At 38.9% G+C, this 20,046-nt stretch overlaps 1 protein-coding gene across 4 annotated transcripts in view; it reads left to right on the forward strand.

The window, feature by feature from the left end:
* The window catches only part of PCNX2 (pecanex 2), a 152,911-nt gene that overhangs the window by 65,045 nt on the left and 67,820 nt on the right, over window positions 1-20,046 (forward strand). For all 4 annotated transcript variants that reach the window (XM_071806293.1, XM_071806294.1, XM_071806297.1 and 1 more), the window contains 4 exons: window positions 6,587-6,679; window positions 7,191-7,341; window positions 11,550-11,691; window positions 16,135-16,312. In XM_071806293.1, the coding sequence (XP_071662394.1) occupies window positions 6,587-6,679; window positions 7,191-7,341; window positions 11,550-11,691; window positions 16,135-16,312 (564 nt within the window). The remainder of the gene's footprint in view (window positions 1-6,586; window positions 6,680-7,190; window positions 7,342-11,549; window positions 11,692-16,134; window positions 16,313-20,046) is intronic.

Raw genomic sequence — 20,046 nt, forward strand, 5'->3', positions numbered from 1 at the left:
AGCATTCAAAAAGATGAGCAGTCCTGCCCAACTCATTGTCTGTGTTGAAGGGAGACAGGATTTGGTCCACAGGATTAGGTGTGTTTAAAGTAGCCCTTATTCTTCTAGGGCTAGGTGTGGACCTGGTTTTCAGGAATGTTTTTTTTCTTTGCCAGGAAGTACTCTTTTGACTGTATACTCTCTGCCTCAGTCAAGCCAAGTGGAGCACAGACCAGACTTGGAGATGGAAGAAGCATGTGGAACTTGACTAGTATGAGAGAGGGAGGTCCAATGCCAAGCATTGCCGTCTCATCCTCTCTTCTGTTCTTGGCAGGAAGTTTATTTCCTACTGTCTGACACTTAGCTCTAAGTTTGTGTCAGCTCATTTCCCACTTCAGCTTGAACATCCAAAGTGACCCATCTTCCTTTTTGTGTCTTTTTATGTTAAAAAAATTCCCTGTTACCCAATGGAGGCTGATCTTATGAAGAGTTCATGTGGGAAGATGGTCAAGTTCGCAGAAGTGTTAAGGCGTGTTTGACATTTCTTAGAATCGTGAACTGTCCTGCTGTCCGGCTGCCAGGCGGCCCTTCTTCCATACCACATCCCTAATGCCTGCATCTGAGCATTTGCAATCTAGGCAATTATTCCTGAATTGCTTGCACAAGCAAGCAGTGTTCAGAGAGTGCCTGGAAGATGGGCTGCCTTTTTGTGACCCTTAGACATGACCTGACAGTCCACAGTGCCTAATGGTACAGGTTGCTAGAGTGGTAGCTGGCCTGGCCTCCAGATGTCCTTCAAAGGGGTACATCTCTTCTGTACATCTTGAATCAGTTGTCGAGCATTTTATAATGTGTTAGACAACCTACATTTAGCACGAGTTGATCCCACACTACCAGTGTTTTCTGCTTTTCTTTGCTAAGCTGCTACTTAGATTATTTTCTACTATGTATATTGTTATTTTAACCCGCTTACTCTAATAAGACCCACATAAGATTGTGATATGTTTATTTCTTGATGCTTGTATTGAGCTACAGTTCCTTGCAAACTAAACTGTTTGCAACAAGGTCAGGCTGCAATACGAATGTCCAACTAGTAGCAGAGCAAAAAAAATCAAGGATCTGTGTTAGAGTTTTGCTATATTTTGTGTTATTTCTGGTGTGTAGGTTATTGCCCCAGTTCATTGTCAGTGCTTTCTTGTACATGGGCACTGTATGGCAGATGTAATGGAAAGTTTTGTGTTCCCTTTTGTTTGTATCCCACTTGTATCTTTTATTGATCCTTCTTGGAGCAGTACAGAATCTGATCTCATCTGTTCTGCAAATGGAGCCTTGCCAGGGGACTCAAGCAGTTGCTGTCTCTGTCCACTTAACTGGTTGCATTTCACAGTGCAGAGGGAAACCTTGAGCAAGGCTTAAATATATTGAAAACAAAACAGACAAACAAAAAAACACAAAAAAAAGCCCCCAAAATCTGGAACAAATTTGCATCTGAGATTCTGGCTGTATTTGCAGAGCAGAGTTATGCTGCAGCCTCTTGACCTATTTTTTTATGTCAGTAACCTGAACAGGGATCTGATGTCTATAATTACGCACTTGCCATGTGGTTCAAGTGCACGTGGGCCCTTGAGCCACTGGAGCAAAGGATGCAGAAGTGCAGGGAGGACTGTGGTGGGACTGGCCAGATGTAGGACTTCAGTTCTTCTGTTCACCATGTCTCATTCCTGTCATGTTTTACTAGTGGTTGTTGGTTTGTTTGGGTTTTTTTTTTTTTGCATTTAATTAAGTGGGATTCTTGGCACCTTTTGCTTTCCAGGATGTACCTGGTTTTGGGGATTGACACTTTTCTGTTCTGTTCACTTGATAATCCATGCTGCTGCTTTTAGACGCTGCTTTACTTCAGTGTTGCTGGACCTTGCTCTTTTTTACCTGAGTTCAGGCTTCTCTCTATCTGTATAAAAACTGTAAGCAAATCTGTTTGCTTACCATGTCAATTAGCAGTGCTAATTCTTCCACACTGGGAGATACCTTGAAGAAAGAGAGGGCAATTTCTGATTAATGCAGGCTTTTTGTCTAAGTCCTGTGTTATCTGGTATCTATGTCTCATTTAAACACAAACCAGTTCATCAGAAGACTCCCCCTGCTATCTCAAAGTGTGGTACTAATAGAGCAAGTAGGGAAGAGTTGAGGCAAGAGAAAACGCATGTGCCTCAGATTTGAGGAGCACAACCAAGACAGTCTCTGCTGAATTGCTTCAGCAACAGAAATCGTGTTTAGGATATAGGACTCAGCTGACTTTTAAAAGCCAATTTTAAATAGCTTCCAGAACTTCTGCAAGGAAATCTTTAAACAGTTCAGAAACTGGGTGAAACAAAATGTCAGTATTTGAAGATTTCATGGTGGTAGTTTGTTTTCTTTTTTCCTCTTGGAGTGCTCCTCTGCAAAGAGAGTATTTTGAATACTCTGTCAGTGGCAAGAGATGGAATGCTACAACAAAAAGGATGCCCTAGTGTATATACAGACACACAGTCTATGTAACATGCCATTTAAATAAGACCTGCTTTAGTCAGAAATCCTGAGGCACACAGAACCAAATCACCTCCTCAAGGAGCTGGAAGCAAGCAAGGTTAATATTGAAAATTAATGTGTTGTAGTCTGTAGTGACTTTTCATTGATGTTAGGAATAATAAATACAGCATCTCTAATGTTTAGTTACATGACCTTTACTATTTTTCTTTGCTTGAATAGCTGTGTAAGAATTGCCAGCTTTCGAAGCCCGAATTATAAAGCAGCTGTGATGGATAATTGACCATTCAACTTTGAGAATGGAGCTTCCTACCATTATAATTAATTTCTATAGGCATCCACATGGCTGATAACTAGATTAACCAGTGGCCTGAGGGTGCTAATGTGTTACATTCAGACTCTGCTTCCTTCCTGGCCATTAATACAAACATTCAGATAGCTAGTAAAAAGATTTGTACAAAGCTCCAAAAGAATAATTGAAAATAGTAATTTTTTAAAAGTACCACTGTAGTGTATTTTGCTTGCAAAATCTGTGAGGCATCAAATGTAGTGCTGTTGGTTTGGGGTTTCTTTTTTCCTTGAGTGTAAAATGCAGAGATTCTAACTGTTATCAGAACTTAGGTTTTCCACATTGGACCAGTTGCCATGAGGGATCAAGCAAGCATTACATGGTAGAGCTTTTCAACATTCAGTTCCTAAGCCTTGGGAATGGAATGCAATATCCTGCTTCAGACAATTGGGTTTAAATGCAGAATGGGGGGCAAAGCTGTGTCCAAGGTAGGCACGTGCTTTGCAGGAGCTGGCTGCCTTCAGCAGGAGGGTGGAAGCCTCAGAGCCACCCACAGCAGCCTGTAGGTGGGTGCCCAAGGTTTTTTCCTGGAAGGTGTCTCTGAGACCCCATCAGCCAAAGAGGTAACTGCCCAGGGTCAGCTGTTTCCTGGGAGGCTCTGACCAGTATGCCATGAAACAAAAGTGACTCTGGCCTAGCTTTGTTTTAGAAGGGGAAACAAAATCCAAATCTTTTTGAGGAGTTTGAATGTGTCTGCCACATTAAGAAGGAGCTCCTGTGGGGACCCTTGTGCAAGTCAGCAGCTGAGCAACGCGGTTACATTTTGAAGCTGTTCTGTGCAAGGGCAAAAGGGCAAGTCTGGGCATGCATGAAACTGTAGACACTTTAGATGTTGCCGGAGTTGGAATGCAATTGTCAAATGTGGGTTTAAAAAAGTGAATAGTAAGGGTGCTTTGAAAGCACAGACCTTTTCCTGTATGGGATTGTTAATATGTGTCGAAAGCAGTGAGAGCATCCCGAAACACACACTTGGAAATTCAGATGGGAAAGGTGACAAATACCAGTCTTGTACAATATAATCCAAGTAATTACAATTTATTCCCCTTTGGTAACCTGGCCTGTGCATAGAATGGAAAGTTAGAATCCCACACCTGCCTGCCAGATATCTATTATTATCACCTCTTCTGATTTTACAGCTAAATTCTTAATATTTGGTGTTGTTCTTAAAATGATAGCTTCTTCAGTCACTTGATTATGAGAGAAATAAGTCATTTTGGTAGTAATCACAGAATCACTGAATGGGTGTGGTTGGAAGGGATCTCTGGAGATCATCTGGTCCAACTCACCTGCTAAAGCAGGTTCACCCAGAGCAGATCACACAGGAATGTGTCCAGGTGGGTCTTGAGTGTCTCCAGAGCAGACTCCACAGCCTCTCTGAGCAGCCTGTTCCAGTGCTCTGGCACCCTCAAAGTAAAGAAGTTTCTCCTCATATTCAGATGGAACCTCCTGTGCTTCAGTCTGTGCCTGTTGACCCTCATCCTATCGTTGGGCACCACTGAAAGGAGTCTTGTGCCGTCTTCTTGACACTCACCCTTGAGATATTTATAGGCATTGATAAGATCCTCTCTCAGCCTTCTCCAAGCTGAGTATACCCAGCTCCTTTCTGGTTGTACAGAAACGCTTGAAAATATGATTGGAGTGTGTTTGTTGTTCTTACAAGCTTGTTTTAGATTATTGAATAGTTGGATGTTCAGAAAATGATACTTGATGAAGACTTTTCATAATATATATTCATAAAGGGTCTGAAATAGTTCTGTAGAGATCTGGCACTGCTTAACGTTCTCAGATGCTGTATCTTACAAGCTAAGTGCATGTAATGGAAATAATGTTTTTAACCTTTCAACATTTTTTAAGGATATTGCATACAACATCTATGTAAATACTTCTGCTTCATGTAGATTTTGTATGCAATATCTTTAAAAAAAAAAAAGGCTAAAAAAAATATTTCCATTACATAAATTGGTAATAATTCCCTTATCCATCTTTATCAGGGTTTTGACCATGATTTTTCAGTGTTGTCCCACATACTAAAACCACTGGATTTAGAGATGGATACACAACTTGCTACTGAGAGAAGGTTTGAACTGAGCAGAGAGGATCTCTAGGGAGAGATTAGTGATCAAGGTTCGCTCAGCGAAGAGAAGGCCTTTTCCAGGAGGTTCCCCATGTTGCGCTTCTCCTGTTGCATATGGCAGCCAAGGAGCAAGGCCAGCAGGACTATGTTTTGAAAAGATGGTCAGGAAGAATTAGGAAGACCTGAACTTTGCTCCCACACCTTGCCGCCTGTGGTCCATGCGGAGCAGGGAGCAGTGTCTGGAGAGGGCCCAGCTCTGGGAGGGGAGGGAGCGCTGTTCCTCTGGAACTACATGCTCCCAAGCAGCCTGCAAAAGGGAGCGACAGCCCTGACGCCTGGAGAATTCACCTAAACCGGATCGGAGTTTCCTGGGACAAAGCAAAAGTACTTCTTGAGCCTGAAGGCTTTATAGTCCTGCTGCATTTCAAAGGCCTGCTGCAGCAAGGGGAAGTGCTGATGCTTGTGACCTTTTACTAAGAAGTATCTTTCATAACAGGGAGTGATAGGCAGCCTAAATATAGTGGTTGCTACCAGCTTTCCCTGTAATTCACAACCCTTCTGTTCACTTGTTCTGCTTGCTTTCTTTCTATCTCCCTTGCTCATAGGTTTGCTATCCCATCATTATTTTAGTTTTCCTTCTTTTTCTCTGATGACATACATGAAGACTACCTAGATTGCAACACCAGGAAATCAGATGAACTTCTAATTCTAACAAAAATGTTGCATTTCACATGTGGTTTCTATATGTCCTTGAATTAAAGCATAAGTCAGTTTCCAGAAGAAGAGCTGCAAATAGTTAGTCATGTGAGAACTTAGCAGTAGTACTGAGTGCTGAACTTAAATGTCCCTCTCATAAATCTAAGACAAGATTTTCATTTATTCACGAAGATGTTTGGGTGACCTCCAAAGTACAATTCAGAAGATCATACAGTTCACAAACTATCTTGTTTATTTGTTTACTCAGAATGACATTTTAATCCTAAGAAAAACAGGCTGGAAACACAATGCTATTTTCCAATCTTTAGAAACAAAATTACTCCTGCCCCAGTTATAGATCTTTATGGAAAGGCAGATGTGTCCTTTCGTTGTCATTCAGTAACACTAGAAAAAGACCTTGTCTGAAATCCATAAAATCTTGCCGAAATTTGGCTTCCGATACAGAAAAATAGAGAATGGGACGTATCACATTTAGAACATAAATATATTAACTATGTGTCTCTGAAGACGTTACTGAAAAGCACAAGTCATTTCAGTAATGATAGAGAAAGTGAATCTGAAAAAAATCTTAATGCTTTCAAATAGGAAATGGAACCAGAATTTTGATTCTCAAGAATAATAAAGTCATAATGTAAAAGAGTTCTGTTCCTTGAACAGAATCAGACTCAGTATGAAAATGTATTACTTTCATTTCTCCAATCTTAAAACTATGTTATTTAAAAATATAATTTAAAATCAGGCAGGATGAATTTGATTGTGATTACTTTGACAAACCTAAAGTGTGAAGAAATAAATTCCTGAAGCAGAGTGGAGAAAATATGTTTTTATAAGGGAGTGCTGATTAGCCTTATCACAATGCAGACTGTGAGGAACTGGGAACAGAGTTGTGTACTTTGGTTAAAATAGTGCCTTACTAATTTTATATAAAATAATTATTTTCACAGAAAGAAATCTTGAAATCGGATCTCATCGTCTGCACAGCGGCTGCTGTTCTGTCATTTGCTGTCAGTGCCAGTACCGTGTTTCTATCATTAAGGGTGCGTATGTAGCCTTTCCCTTCCCGCCCTGCCTCCTCTCCAAGGGTATTATCTCCTTTATGCAAAACCACAGGATGTTTAACTGGAAACAATAGAGATTGTAGGTGGAGAAGTTAGTGAAGATTTATTTACTGGCCATGATTTTTTTTTTTTAATGTGTTGAGACAGTTTATGGATATTTGTATTAATTTCAGTGTTACTTATTTGACGTCTCTTTCCTTGAACCTCTGCATGTCAACAACTCTTTTATAATGTGGAACCTGGGGACAGAGTGAATAAACTTGATCACTTGCCTTTTTTCCTCCAACTAGAGAGAAAAAAAACTGGTTAATTGTGTGTGCAAAATATGTATTTCAAAATCCATATCCACTTGTGGAGTCAGAGTTTGAACATAGGCATAACAATTGCACAGAAATACAATTATAGGAACTGTTAAAAATGTTTTTAAAAGTTTTATATACAAGTATTGTTTGCAAATTATAACCATGTTTTGTTTTCTCTTTTGGCCCAGCCATTTCTGAGCATTGTCCTGTTTGCTTTAGCATGGACAGTGGGGTTTGTAACACATTACGTGCTTCCTCAGCTTCGCAAGCATCACCCCTGGCTGTGGATCTCCCACCCCATACTTAAAAGCAAAGAGCACCAGCAACGGGAAGTGAGAGGTTTGTAATAAAATCTTTTCTAAACAATGGATGCAATGACTTGAAGCTTGTCATGGTTTAAAAAAAAATATATAAAGTAAATCTAGGAACAGAGCAGGGAGAATAAATTATGCTTTACATTTCTCTCTTCTGAATAGCATGCATACACCATCACTTCCATTTTTCTCCCCCAATCACCAGCAAATCTGTGAACCTGTAGGAGTTGTCTCCTGGGACCACTGCACAGAAGGGCTCAGGCTGTCTAGTCCAGGTTCCCTGCTCAGAGCAGGGCCAGCTAGAGCAGTGTGCTCAGGGCTGTGCCCAGTTTTTAATATCTTCAAGCATGGAGACTCTACAGCCTTTTAAAGACAACCTGTTCTAGCACTCTTATTGTCCTCACTGTAAGAAAGGGGTGTGTGTATGTATGGATTTTAGCGTGGGGGTTATTGTTGTGTTTTGTTTGTTTCTTTGGGGATTTCGAGGGGGGGGGGCAGGGAGGGTGTGTGTGTGTTTGTTTCTTGTTTGTTTGAGGTTTGTGTGGTTTTTTTTGTTTGTTTGTTTGTTTTGTTGTTCGTTTGGTTTGGTTTGGTTTTTTGTGTGTTGAAATGGAATTTCAGTTTGTGCCCATTTCCTTTTGTCCTGTCACTGTGCACTAGTGAGAACAATCTGGCTCCATCAACTTTACCCTCCCTGTCATGTATTTGTACCCCTAAAATGCCCAAAGCAAGCATTAATCAGATGCCCCCTGAGCCTTTTGAAGTCTAAGCAGTCCCGGCTCTCTCAGACTCTCCTCCTATGTCAAACGCTCCTGTCCCTGAAACATCTTACTGGCCCTAAGTGGCCTTTCACAAGCCATTGTCTGATCAGCCTTTTGCTTTTACATTACAGTACTGTTACTTGCTGTGTTGCTTGATATATTATAGTTCATGCTCAATACATTGGCATTTTATATAATTTAAAAACTTAAATGGTTGATGAAATTGAGACAGAATTTTTTCTACTTTTGGCATATAACTGTATATTATTTGAACAGCATGGGTAGTGAAGCTTAAGAATTCTAATTTCCATAATAACACTTTTAGGGAAACATTAAAATGGAAAGGAATTGAAAAATTTTCTTCAAGATTTGTTCTTGCTGATGTCTGCTGGCTTCAGTGAGTAGTGCCCTCATGCATACGAGTATCAGTAAATATTTTAGTATGTCGAGGTCTGATTTCCAGTTCTGATACAGTAATTTCTGCAAGCAGACGGTACACTTTGAGAAGCACAGCTCTTTTTTTTTTCTTACCCCCAAGCTCTCATCTTGCCTTTGCTACCAGTCAAAAGCTTACTTGTCATTTCTTGATGGATCCTGTGCCTTAATCATTCTCAATATGTTCCTGAGGTGTTTGAAGACAGTGTTGTCAGAACACAGTCTGCTGAGGGACTTTAGTCTGTTCTTCAACTAGACAACAAAAGAGTTCAGATCACTCTCTGCAAAACCATGCATTAAGGATTTAAATCTTATTTTAAAAAATTCATGTCTTTCAAAGTGATTATTTTCCAAAGAAGGTTTGGGTATGAGAAAAGTACCCAAGAGACGTGATTGATGGTTGACTTTTAGCTTTTAATGCAATACGCCAAGGGAAGTGTAGTAGAAATAAAAATCGTATTTTAAGGATCATGTCCAAGTGAAGACATTGTTCAGGGCTTCTTCTCCCTGCTAATCAGTAATTCTGATGAATACCCAAGTTTTATTATTTGTTACATCAATTAATCATAAAAGACTACTGTAGTATTTCTTTCCCTTGTCCTGATTAGGTCTGTCTTCATTAGTCAGAAAACATTTTTTTCCTAAATGCAATGACTCAGCTTTTGAAAAGGTTGAGGGTAGAGATCTGCCAGACTGATCTCTGCAGATGAGTTTCCTTCTGCTTTGAGATCAGCTGCATTTCCCATGCTAGCTGCTGTGGGCAACAGGCTTTTTTCCTTCTTTTGCAATCCTCGTTTTATATGTGGTCCATTTCTGCACTGTGGGGCTTCAGTGTTATTGCAGTGTATGTGGTATTGTGTGTTAAAAAAACGAGTAAATATATAGATATAGATAAATATATATACGCACACACATTTCAGTCCCTTAGGCTGCTGCAGAGGCTTTTTATCATGTTCTGAGATGAGACAGGCTGAAGAAAAGGCTGTGTAATCCCTTTGATAGATATGTCTGACAGGCTGTCTTATTTCTTTTACCCTGTAAGAAAAATGTAGGAGCTGAACTTAAAGATTCCCTGTTTATACAGAAAGAGAAACTTGGAAAAGGATAGTATGCTGTAGTTGTCAGGCATGGACAATGAAGGGAGAAGTGCACAAAACAAGATGTATGTGAGGAGCTTTAACTGTGTAGAATTTAATTTTCAGCATCCCAATTTTTGACAAATGTAGTGCTATGGGGAGACGGATGATTGCTTGCAATTAGATGAGCAGTTGGTAATGACAATTCCACAAGTTATTCCTGGCTTTGTTTCATAGACTTTGGGTGAGCTGCTCAAACTTTCAAGCTTTGAACAGAATCACAAGTATCACACCAGTTCTCATGATACCCCTGTGGGATAACTCATTTATTACTTGTCATTGTTTTGCCTGACTGCGGGAAGAAAGGCTGAGGTCAAGATGTATGAGCTTATGGTATAATAGATGTATAGAAAGTAGCGCTGGACTGAGTGAGAAATAAACCCTGGAACATGAGACACAATTTTTCTAATCTACTTCTTCCCACCACTGCTTTTATACCTCACAGATTCACATAAGCCATTTTTAAAGCATGCGCATCTTTCCCTGGGCCTCCTCTGAATGTGATCTCTCTGCACTGTCTGCACACATCACTCTCTGCTCCTGCAGCTGCCTTCTCTTTGGTCTACATGATATGCACATCTCTGTATTCAAGCTTGAGTTCTTAACACAGAGCTCAGCTTTGGGCAGCTGGATGAAGTTTTGAGTGGAGCTCTGGGTGAAATTTGTAGTTCAGGAGGAGGAGAGAGGAACAGAGAAAAACAGCTAAGTTCCAAAATGGACATTTTGCTGCATGTATGAACTTCTAGGAGCTGGCCTTTAGGTAATAAGAAGAGGAAATATTTTTACATTCTAACAGGAAACAGAAGTTGATAATATTTTCTGAAGGCAGATTTTTGCAAGAGTGTCAGCTTAAGATACTGGCAAAGCATGACTTAAATCTAATTTAGAAGGATTGCTTATAGATCTTTTCTCTTTGAACATATACAATACACAACTGTGCCTGTAGAACAGGCAAATCTGATGATTCAGCATGTCTTTGCCTGTCATTGAAAAGGTATGTGTGGGAGGGTGGGATGTGTATACGTAATTATTTTCATTCCTTCAGGGAAGAGTATTGGAGATTCAGTAGCTGACATTGTTATTTCTGAGTCAATATCAAGTTCTGCCTTTTTGCATTCACTGTTTTTCCAATAACCTTGTCAATCTGCGCTCAGTTGAGAATAAAGACATTGGTTTTGTCTATACACAAGTGTTTCTGCACTCAGTTCACCTATGTTGTCATAGCAGTTGAACTGCACAGAGCATTTAGTTCTTGTTTAATACTCATATTAAGCACTGTCATGTTGTTAGAAAACTCCACTGCATGCAAAAATATATTCTTTACTGATGATTAATGTAATCCTGGCAGATACTTTTTACAATGGCTGTTTAAGTGTTTTGAGAAATATCTATGACAGTTTCTAGCTCCTGTTAATTCTTCAGTCAACAGAGCTGAAAGGATATTTCATTTATCAGTGATGTCAATGATACTTTACAGTCTAATGAACATCATTTTGCCACTATAAGATAGGAAAGGAGATGCACAGAGTTCAAATGTGGTTTCCTAAGTCACCCACCAGGTCAGTGCCAGAGCGGGAGAGGGTTTCTCTGGAGCCATAACATCACTAAAAGCGCTATTTAATATAGTGACTAGTAATTGGATTATGTAGAAACTACCGTCAAGCATGTACCATCTCCTGTTGTTTCTGAGCATTTCTCAGGAGTGCAGTTACAAGCAGCAAAACAGATGCTCTAAATTCAGAGAACAAAATTATTTCTCTATTGCAAAAGAATTATGAATTCTTTTGTTTCATGTTGGCTGATATTTATTAATGTGAGCTAACTCATTTCTTCTACAGTATTGCAGTGCAAAAATGCTGCTAATTCGATGAAATGATCTGTTATCTGAATTTCTATTTCAGATGCTGCTCATTTGATGTGGTTTGAAAGGCTCTATGTGTGGCTTCAATGCTTTGAGAAATACATCTTGTATCCAGCTATAATACTGAATGCCCTCACCATTGATGCTTTCTCAATTAGTAAATACAAGAAGCTTGGTACACAGTAAGTAGGTTATAACTCAAAGCACGTGATTAGTAGAATATTTGGGATTAGACAGAACACTGAGACATGAAATTTGTTTCTTGAATAAATCTGCTTGTCACAGTTTGCTTTTGTGCATTGTAAATTAAGTATACAATAATCATTAGCGTTGCTGAAAGAAAAAAGCAAAACTACTTTAGCATGTGCTAAGACATGACTTCAGTGAGAGAGAGAGAAATTAAAAGATTACAGAGCTATATATAGATGTACTCGGAATGTCTAAATGTCAATTAAAAGCAAGACACACTACACCAGGCTGCAGGTGTTTGGGCTTAAACACAGTGGGATAATGAGAATTAATCAGATAAAAATGAGAAATCCAGGCTGGATATCAGGAAACATTTTCTAACTGAGGATTTTTAAGACTACAATGTAGTCTCCCAAAGGAGTTATCAGAAGCTTCACCACACAAGTCTTTTAAGGCGAGACTGAATAAAATATTCAACAGTGTAGAATGATGGTTAGTCCTGCAATAGGAGTGGTTTGAGAAAGGTAAGGATACAGAATTTTCCGAAGTCTGATGTCTCTGATATTAAGCAGAACTGCTGATGCTGATCCATGGTCTCACAGTATGATCCCTGCGGACAGCCTTTTATGGGAAATATTTTGGTCAGTGAGTTGCTTACTGCAGATACTCAGCAGGCTTAGTGACTGCAGAATCTCCAGTGAGCAGAGTTTCTGCAGTGTTTTTATCAGAATGACAGTGATGCAGATGATTTAAAAAAAAACAAAACAGCCTGTGTCCAAGAAGGAAGGTTCCAGTAGCAGGAAAAACTGCTGGAGGGGAAGGGGAGTTCCTCAGTGCTAATAGTAATTTAGATAAAAGATCTTAGATGTAAGAATTGTGTGTTGTTTTAATTATTCTTCTCTGTTGAAGAGCAAACAGCTTTAGGCACTACACGACTATAAGGAAAAGGTGGTCCCTGCTTTTAGGGGCTGAAACTAGAAATAGGGCATTAGTCAACTTTTCTGCATATTCCTCCCAAACAACTACTTTTCCAGAGGGACTCTCACCAGTCACTCAGGGGTGGCCTGTGTAGTTCCCCATTGACCCTTTTTCCTCCGGCACTTGGGAAATGCTGAGGCCAATGTGCTTCAGGAGTTTACAGGTTTTGTCCAGTGTGAAACAGAGTTCACACTCATCCCTTTTTTTGGTTCTGCAAGTCTGGGAGAGCTAAAAAGTAATCAAAATTTCATTTGTCACTAGTTAGCAGACGTGACTGAATACATGCACTGGGCAAATATGTAGAATAAGGAAGGTGCTATTTTTACATAGTCATTCCTCCAAGCCAGATAGTACTTTAAAGTCTCACCTCCCTCAAGCGTTCAGAAGTAGTGAGTCAGTCCCCCAGAAATCTTGAGATTAAACAAAGTAATTACATTTGTCTGTCTCTCATTGTTTGGCCTGTAGGGGAATACCATGACAGTCTTTCCTTCCCCCATCTGCCTGTGTCTGTGTGATCACCTTGGATTTCAAACCTGTGTTTTGTGCTTTTTATTGTAACTGAGGTCTATCCACAACATTCCCTGTATCCCTTCTTCTCTGGCACTCCTTTAATTTGCTTCCCCTACAGCTGCCATGTAAATGCCACACATCCTCAGATCCTACCTCTTTCTCTTCAACTCTGTAAGCCTCTGAGGCATCCTGGATTCTGCTTGCTCCTTCCATATACAGTGTTACTGAGGCTTGTACTTCCTCTGCTTTAATACCTAAATACACATTTTCTGTTGTTGGAACGTTCCTTAGTTATTTACTGCACAAGGATCAGACCACATCATACCTTAGAAAAGGGAAGACAGCATTCTCCTGCTCTGTGTCTGGAAGTGTCTGGGCTGGTAGGTTTTGCGTGGTTTGATTTTTGGAAGTTGTTCTCCATTTGAATATATTTTTGTAAAGAAGCTTCCTTCTTGCTTTGTGATGCAAAGGACTGGAGTGGTTTGCTGGTTGAGGAGACAGAATGGCTCCTTCACAGTCAGGAGTTTGCTTGAGCTTTCCAGAGCCCAATGTGCTGGTTATTAATGGGACTTATGCTGACAAGCAGTAAAGCCTGCCTGTGTTACCTGCCACGGAGGCTTCAGAAATAAGCCCCTCTTCTCTTTCTCTCTCTTGCTTTCTGCTGAGAGTTAAGGCCTCAGGAAGAGCATCTTGTGTGGCAATATCTTTAAAGAACAAAGGTAATAAGAAAATTATTTACTGTTATCCTTAAGAGCATTATTTTATAAAACGTCTTTTTTTTTGGTGAAATTTTCTGCATGTAATCTGATTCAGTGAGGGGAAAAAGTCTTCCTTTTGCTCTATGACCTGTAAGTTTTCCATGTTGCAAGAATTTTCTTCTTTCTGAAGATTGCGAGATCCAACCACTTCACATGGGACACACTGGGATGGTTTCTAGTGGCTTCAAAATCTATTTCGCTTAGTTGCTAGGTTTTCCATTCAGAAATCTGTGGCAAATTGAAAACAGCAGATTTGACAAGGTGAGAAATAAGGTCGGCTTGGCATTTCATTCGAACAGTGATGTCCTGGTGATCTTTTAGAATGACTGGCACTCAAAGTTGCATTTGTGTTACAGAAGATACACAATAATGAATAAATGCCACATAAAGTCAGCCTAGAAATGTGCAGACTTATGAGCCGTGCTAGAATGACGAAAATCTGTTTAGAGCTCTCCGGACTGTTGAATGTCAGTCATGGCAGCAGCTATTCTCCTGGTTCGCAGCAGGATGGAAGAGAGCCTTCCATGCATTTTGCAAATACTTGGCCTACTTTGAGTCACTCATTATGAATTGAAGTTCCCCCTCCCCCCCCTTTTTTTAATCAACATCAAAAAGACAATGCATGTCCCAAAAAGTTAATGTGTTTAATTTACTGAAGAGAAATCACCTGGCTCTCAATTAACAGGGGGTTACTTGTACATGACTATTAGGTTTTGTTAGCCTTTTTGGGAATAGATTCAGTATGGTTCTTGGGCATCAGAGTGCAAAACTGCAATCTCAATGTACTTGCTTAGTTGCCAGAATGCCCTGAGAGTACCTAACATCACTCCTGAATTTTACCTTATTCATTAGGAGGCTTGAGATTTACTGATGTTATGCAACTACCAGGCAAGTAGAGGCTATGGGAGGTTTGCTCTTAAATCCTCCTACTTTGGTGGTAAGGAAATTCTTGAAGGAATGGGGAATCCTGTGTTCCAGTTCCTGCTCCTGACATGTTTCTGTGGTTATTGGATAAAATACAGAACGATGTAAGTGTTCATGGTCTGGAGCCCATTACTCTGTTGCATTTCAGGGGAGTGGTCGTCTACCCAGGTGATCTAAAAAGTGTGTCTGAGACCTTTCTGGGATCTAACCCCCAGAATAGGCTGTATTATCAAGAGATCAAAATTACTGTCCAAGCAAGACCATCTTTATGATCCTGTTAAGTATCTTAAAAAAATTTGAACAAACTCAAATCTCTGTGTTCAGATATATATCTATCTAGAGACTGGAGTGTTGTTTTTGTTTTTTATTCAAGGGGTGCCAACACATTTATTTCCATTTTTCCTTCTCATGTAGTTGTATTTTCTTTTCTTACACAGAAAACTCTGTAGTTTTCTGGAGAGTTAAAAGAGGAACGTTATGGTTTTTGAGATATAGCAGCAAGCACTTTAATCTTAGAAGACTGGACTTTTGATTTTCTGTGTGGTCACTTTCTGTTTAGAGTTCTCAGCTTGATTTCATTCTGTTGAATATAATAAGAGAGAGTAAAATGCAGACTGCACACATTTTACAACACATAGATGAACACACAATTTCTTTTCATCAGATGAAGTAGTTACTATATAGAACAGATGACCTTCCAATCAAGAACAATGGTTAAGAATTTCAAGCATTTCATATCTGTGGGCGTTTCTATCCAGAATTTTGACGTTGTGTGTAATGAAATTATGAGAATAATTAGAAACTCTGTCATCAAGTGAAATTTCTAGTAATAAAAACACTGGAATGGATTCAAGATTTTTTTTTTTTTTTTCCAAATTACTGTAATGTATTAATGGAAGTGCAAAGGTATTTCCAAAACCGGAATTTTAAGAGTTATACAAAAATATCCTTTCTGGATTCTTGGTTTTTAATAGTCAATACTACTGGTTTTAGTACAGAGTTCTTTCTTTGTTACAGATTAGAAGTGTGTGATAATGATAAGGGAAAAATAATGAAGTTGCATGTGGGTAAAATAAATCTGATTATTAAAAGAACATAGGATTAAGATCAGAAATTAATAAAATGTGAATATCAGAAATTAAAATGTGTAGATTAAGATATACATAGCAATCTAAAAATACATCTAGTACAGCTATTTGTATTTAAGAGCTTCATAATTTAATGCTTTATGACTTTGACTAGGTTTTCTTTCTGCCTTTCTTACAGCTGTGATATTATCCTGATAACAGTTGCTGGGATGAAACTCCTTCGCTCCTCATTCTGTAATCCCATTAATCAATTTGTTACATTGAGCTTTACTGTAATCTTCTTTCGATTTGACTATAGAGACATTTCAGAAAATTTCTTGCTGGATTTTTTCATGATGTCCATCGTGTTTCATAAGGCAAGTTCTATAGCTTCTGTCATTTCTTTGGAAAATATATTTCATAGTTTTATACAACTTTTCAGTGTCTTTCTGCTGATCAGTGTGCAGTTGGATTTTTTAGAAGAATGAATATATAGACATGGATTACTGCTACTATAGAAGAAAAAAATCTGTAAGCTGAAACAAGGTCCCAGCTAAATGTCTTTTCTGCTTTTGTGCAATGTTTTGCATTTACGTTGTGTGCACATGTTGCTATAGAAAGTTCAGAATTGTTGTTTTCAAGAGGAGGATCCTCAGTGAGTTGGAAAGAGCCTCTTGAGCCATTAGTGCAGGGCGGCCCTCCAGATCAATCGCCTGGTGTTTTTATCTGGGTTTCCTTTGAATGCCTCTGGTGTTTGACTCAACAACTTCCTTTGGGAAATTAATACGTTATCTAATCATCCTCATGATAATAAATGATTTCGTAATGTCAGCCTTAACATTTTTCTTCCCCTATTTTCAGTCTGTTATCCTTGTGATGCTGCCCTTAACCTTAACCTCAGAGCTCCTTCCTCTTTTACATTGTTAACTCTTGGAGTGTGCTCTACTTGAATTTACTATAGAAAAAAAAAAACCCTTTCTGCATCAGTCAGATCAGGTCCTGTCTTGATTTGCTATATCTGCTGTTTCATTGAAAGAAGTAGGTTTAACTGACACCTTGATAAAACACAAGAAAGTATTGGCAGCTTGCCTAAAGCTTTTACTTCTTTTGTATCTTGTTTTGTTTTTAAACTTTTTGGTCCCCGATTGTGATAACATCTGATACATTTGTCTGAGGGTAAGTCTGGTGAGGTGTTTTTTCTGATTGTGTTTTTTTGTTGTTGGTTTGGTTTGGTTTTGTCAGGCTTGTTTGCTTGGTTTCTTTTTCTAACATATTCCTACTATGTGTATGTCCCAGCTAGCACAACTTCATTTCTGAGAGGAGAAAGACAATGGAAGCTTCGGCCTTCCTAAGGAAAGGCCCAGTTTGTTCGTGTTATGTTGGGAGTTCCCAGTCATTCCAGCAAAGAGCAAAGTGGAAGTTAAATGCTTTTCCTGGTTTATTTCTGTGCAGCTGTAAGGGAGGAGTAACAGCAGCTCAGTGATGGACATTGGGCTCTTTCTTTTCTCTGAACTCTTGGATCACACTCCATCAGTGAGTTCACTTGCTTCAGGCCTTTGGCCCTCAGGCTTGTTCTGCTTTTTGTCTGCTGGGGTGAGGAGACAAGGACTGAGGATTGAGGAGGGAGGGCAGAAGAGATACAAAGCCCTGCTTTAGAAAGACCCCTGCCCCAAGCTCTGTGATCCTAAAATAGGGTTAAAGTAGTTTTTTATATTCTTTACCTTGGAGTGAAAGTTGAGCAGTGAAAGTGATGGGTGATTGGCAGTGTTGTGGCAGTTTTCAGTGTTTGTTGCATTACTGTGTTCCCTAGAGTAAGGCGTACCTTTCTGTCTCCAGAGAAGATTGTTAGTAATGTGCATCAGTGGACATCCCATGTCTGGATAATGGCTTTCGTAGTCCTAAAACTCGTTCTCCAAACATCACTTCACAGGATCCAACAATCAGCATCCCAGAATTAAAAGTCTCACTGTTCATCGATTCTTTTGAAAATGTTGACCCTGTGAGCATATCACAAAATACTGATGTGGATTATTGCTTTTTTTTTTTTTTTTTTTTAAGAGACAAATACAAAGGCTTTCAGTGTTGTTTTATGGGAGTTGCTTGGGTAGTTTGAAGCTACTCTTTACAGTAGAAAGACTAGTGATAGAAATACAAGTGAGGTAGTGAAAGATGCATACTGAATTAAGCAGCGATGTTTCCTAGAATAACTACTGCTCTACTAGGCTGAAAGCTTGTACTACAGACATGTTTTTAAAATGTAGTTTTAGCATTTTTCTGCTGACTTCCTCATATCTGATAATATCTGAAATTTTGCAGGTCATTAGTTCATCAAGTGTACTTGGCCTTGTTGCATTTTTAAAAAATTGAAATTAAATGGTTGAGTTATTTTTATTGCAAAAGCACATGCACAGTTACACAATGATCATTAAAGCCAATCTGAAAAATAGCATTGCAGATTATAGGAATTAGAGTTCTATTAATTTCAAATCGTAAAGGGTATATGTTTTCGTTACCCTAATTAAGATCTGAGCTTTTATTAGGTCAACGTTGTGGAACTTTAGTAAAGGATATGGTCATTTGAGGATGATGTGTGTTTGTTCCATATCATAGGCCCTAAGCAGGATGCATCTACCTCTGTTCCTGAAAGCTTTATGAGTCTTCACAGGTTCTGTCAGTCACTTTTATGTTTGCAACTATTTTTAAAAAGAAAAACAAAAGCTGAAATAGTTTCTATTACCATTAGCTTTGGCTATGCAGAACTTGTTAAGCAGTCGTGACTGATTTCTGCTTACTCATTGAAAGTGCCAAGTTACTACCATCTGAATTAGGGAACACTAGAAACGCTGTCTCATAGTGATGGTAATTTTTAGGCATGGTTACTCCACCAAAAAATATCTGCATGCTTTCAAAGCATTGTGGTAGTAAGCATTGATTTTCTTTTACCAGACACTGAGGAAGAAGGCATCTAAATTCAACAGACATTCACAACTGCACTAGTGACTCTTGAAGCAGATTATGTTGAATAAAAGTTTGCTAATAATGTTGAGTAGAATATTTCTGAATATCTCACTGATTGTTCTTCCCTCATTTTCCCCATTGTGCTGTTGATTTAATGTGATTTAGTCAAATCAGAAGCTCTAAGTGAGCATATTGCTTCCTGAACAAGTTGAAACATGGAAGTCCAAATTGCTGCTCACAGATTTTTATCTCTGTTTGCAGATAGCCAAACCGCCCACAGTGGGGCAACACAGAGAACAAGAGAGTCTATTCAGTTCTGTTTCTGAGGATGTATTAAATCAGTCTGGATTTTTTGGTCTTTGTAACATTATAGGATTTATTAATGTGACATGGTTAATTCACTTATTTTTTAAAAAAATCAGTAGCTGTTTACATTTTGACAAGTTGTGAAATATGAAAACTTAATGCTAAAAGTTGATGAGGCATATGCAGAGTGTACTGTTTCATCTTTCAGATTGATTTGGAAAGGGAGCAAGATAAATGTTTAGGAAACAACTTTCTTATTTATTTTAAAGAATGATTGTGGCTTTCAATTCAAGTGGAACAGGATTTCTCCATCTCTGTTATGTTAATGCTTCCCACGAAGGCAGCTCAGTTTGTCTTTTTGGCTACAGCCTGGGATTCTTCTGTCCAAAACTCCCGTTGTCTGTATTCTTTAAATCAGAGCTGAATGGCCTTTTAAAATTACATGATTGCTCATTCAGAAGTTGTGGGCGTAATGCTTTACAAGAAGTCAAACTGGATAATCAAGACAATCTTCTTGTTCTACATGACTACATGCAAACTTTTAAAATGAGCCAGTTGTTCTCCCTGGACTCTTTAGGAGATGGTGTCAGTGCAAAGGTTAATAAGAATGTTCACTGAAAATGGAAACACACAAATAACTGAGAATATATTCTTCATAGGTGGAGCAAAGGTCAAATATATAACAAGACTTAGAAGATTTCCTCCTAGACTTCTAACAGTAGGAAAAACTCTAAGACTTTTTCTTTAATAGGATAAAAAAATGTGGGAATATTAACCAGTTTGGGGGCATGGAAAGAGTCATCTCTTTGAAAATGATGAAAAGATGGACCTTTCTTCCACCCAACTG

This window comes from Patagioenas fasciata, chromosome 3 (assembly GCF_037038585.1).
Source record: "Patagioenas fasciata isolate bPatFas1 chromosome 3, bPatFas1.hap1, whole genome shotgun sequence".
In the NCBI taxonomy this organism is placed as follows: domain Eukaryota; kingdom Metazoa; phylum Chordata; class Aves; order Columbiformes; family Columbidae; genus Patagioenas; species Patagioenas fasciata.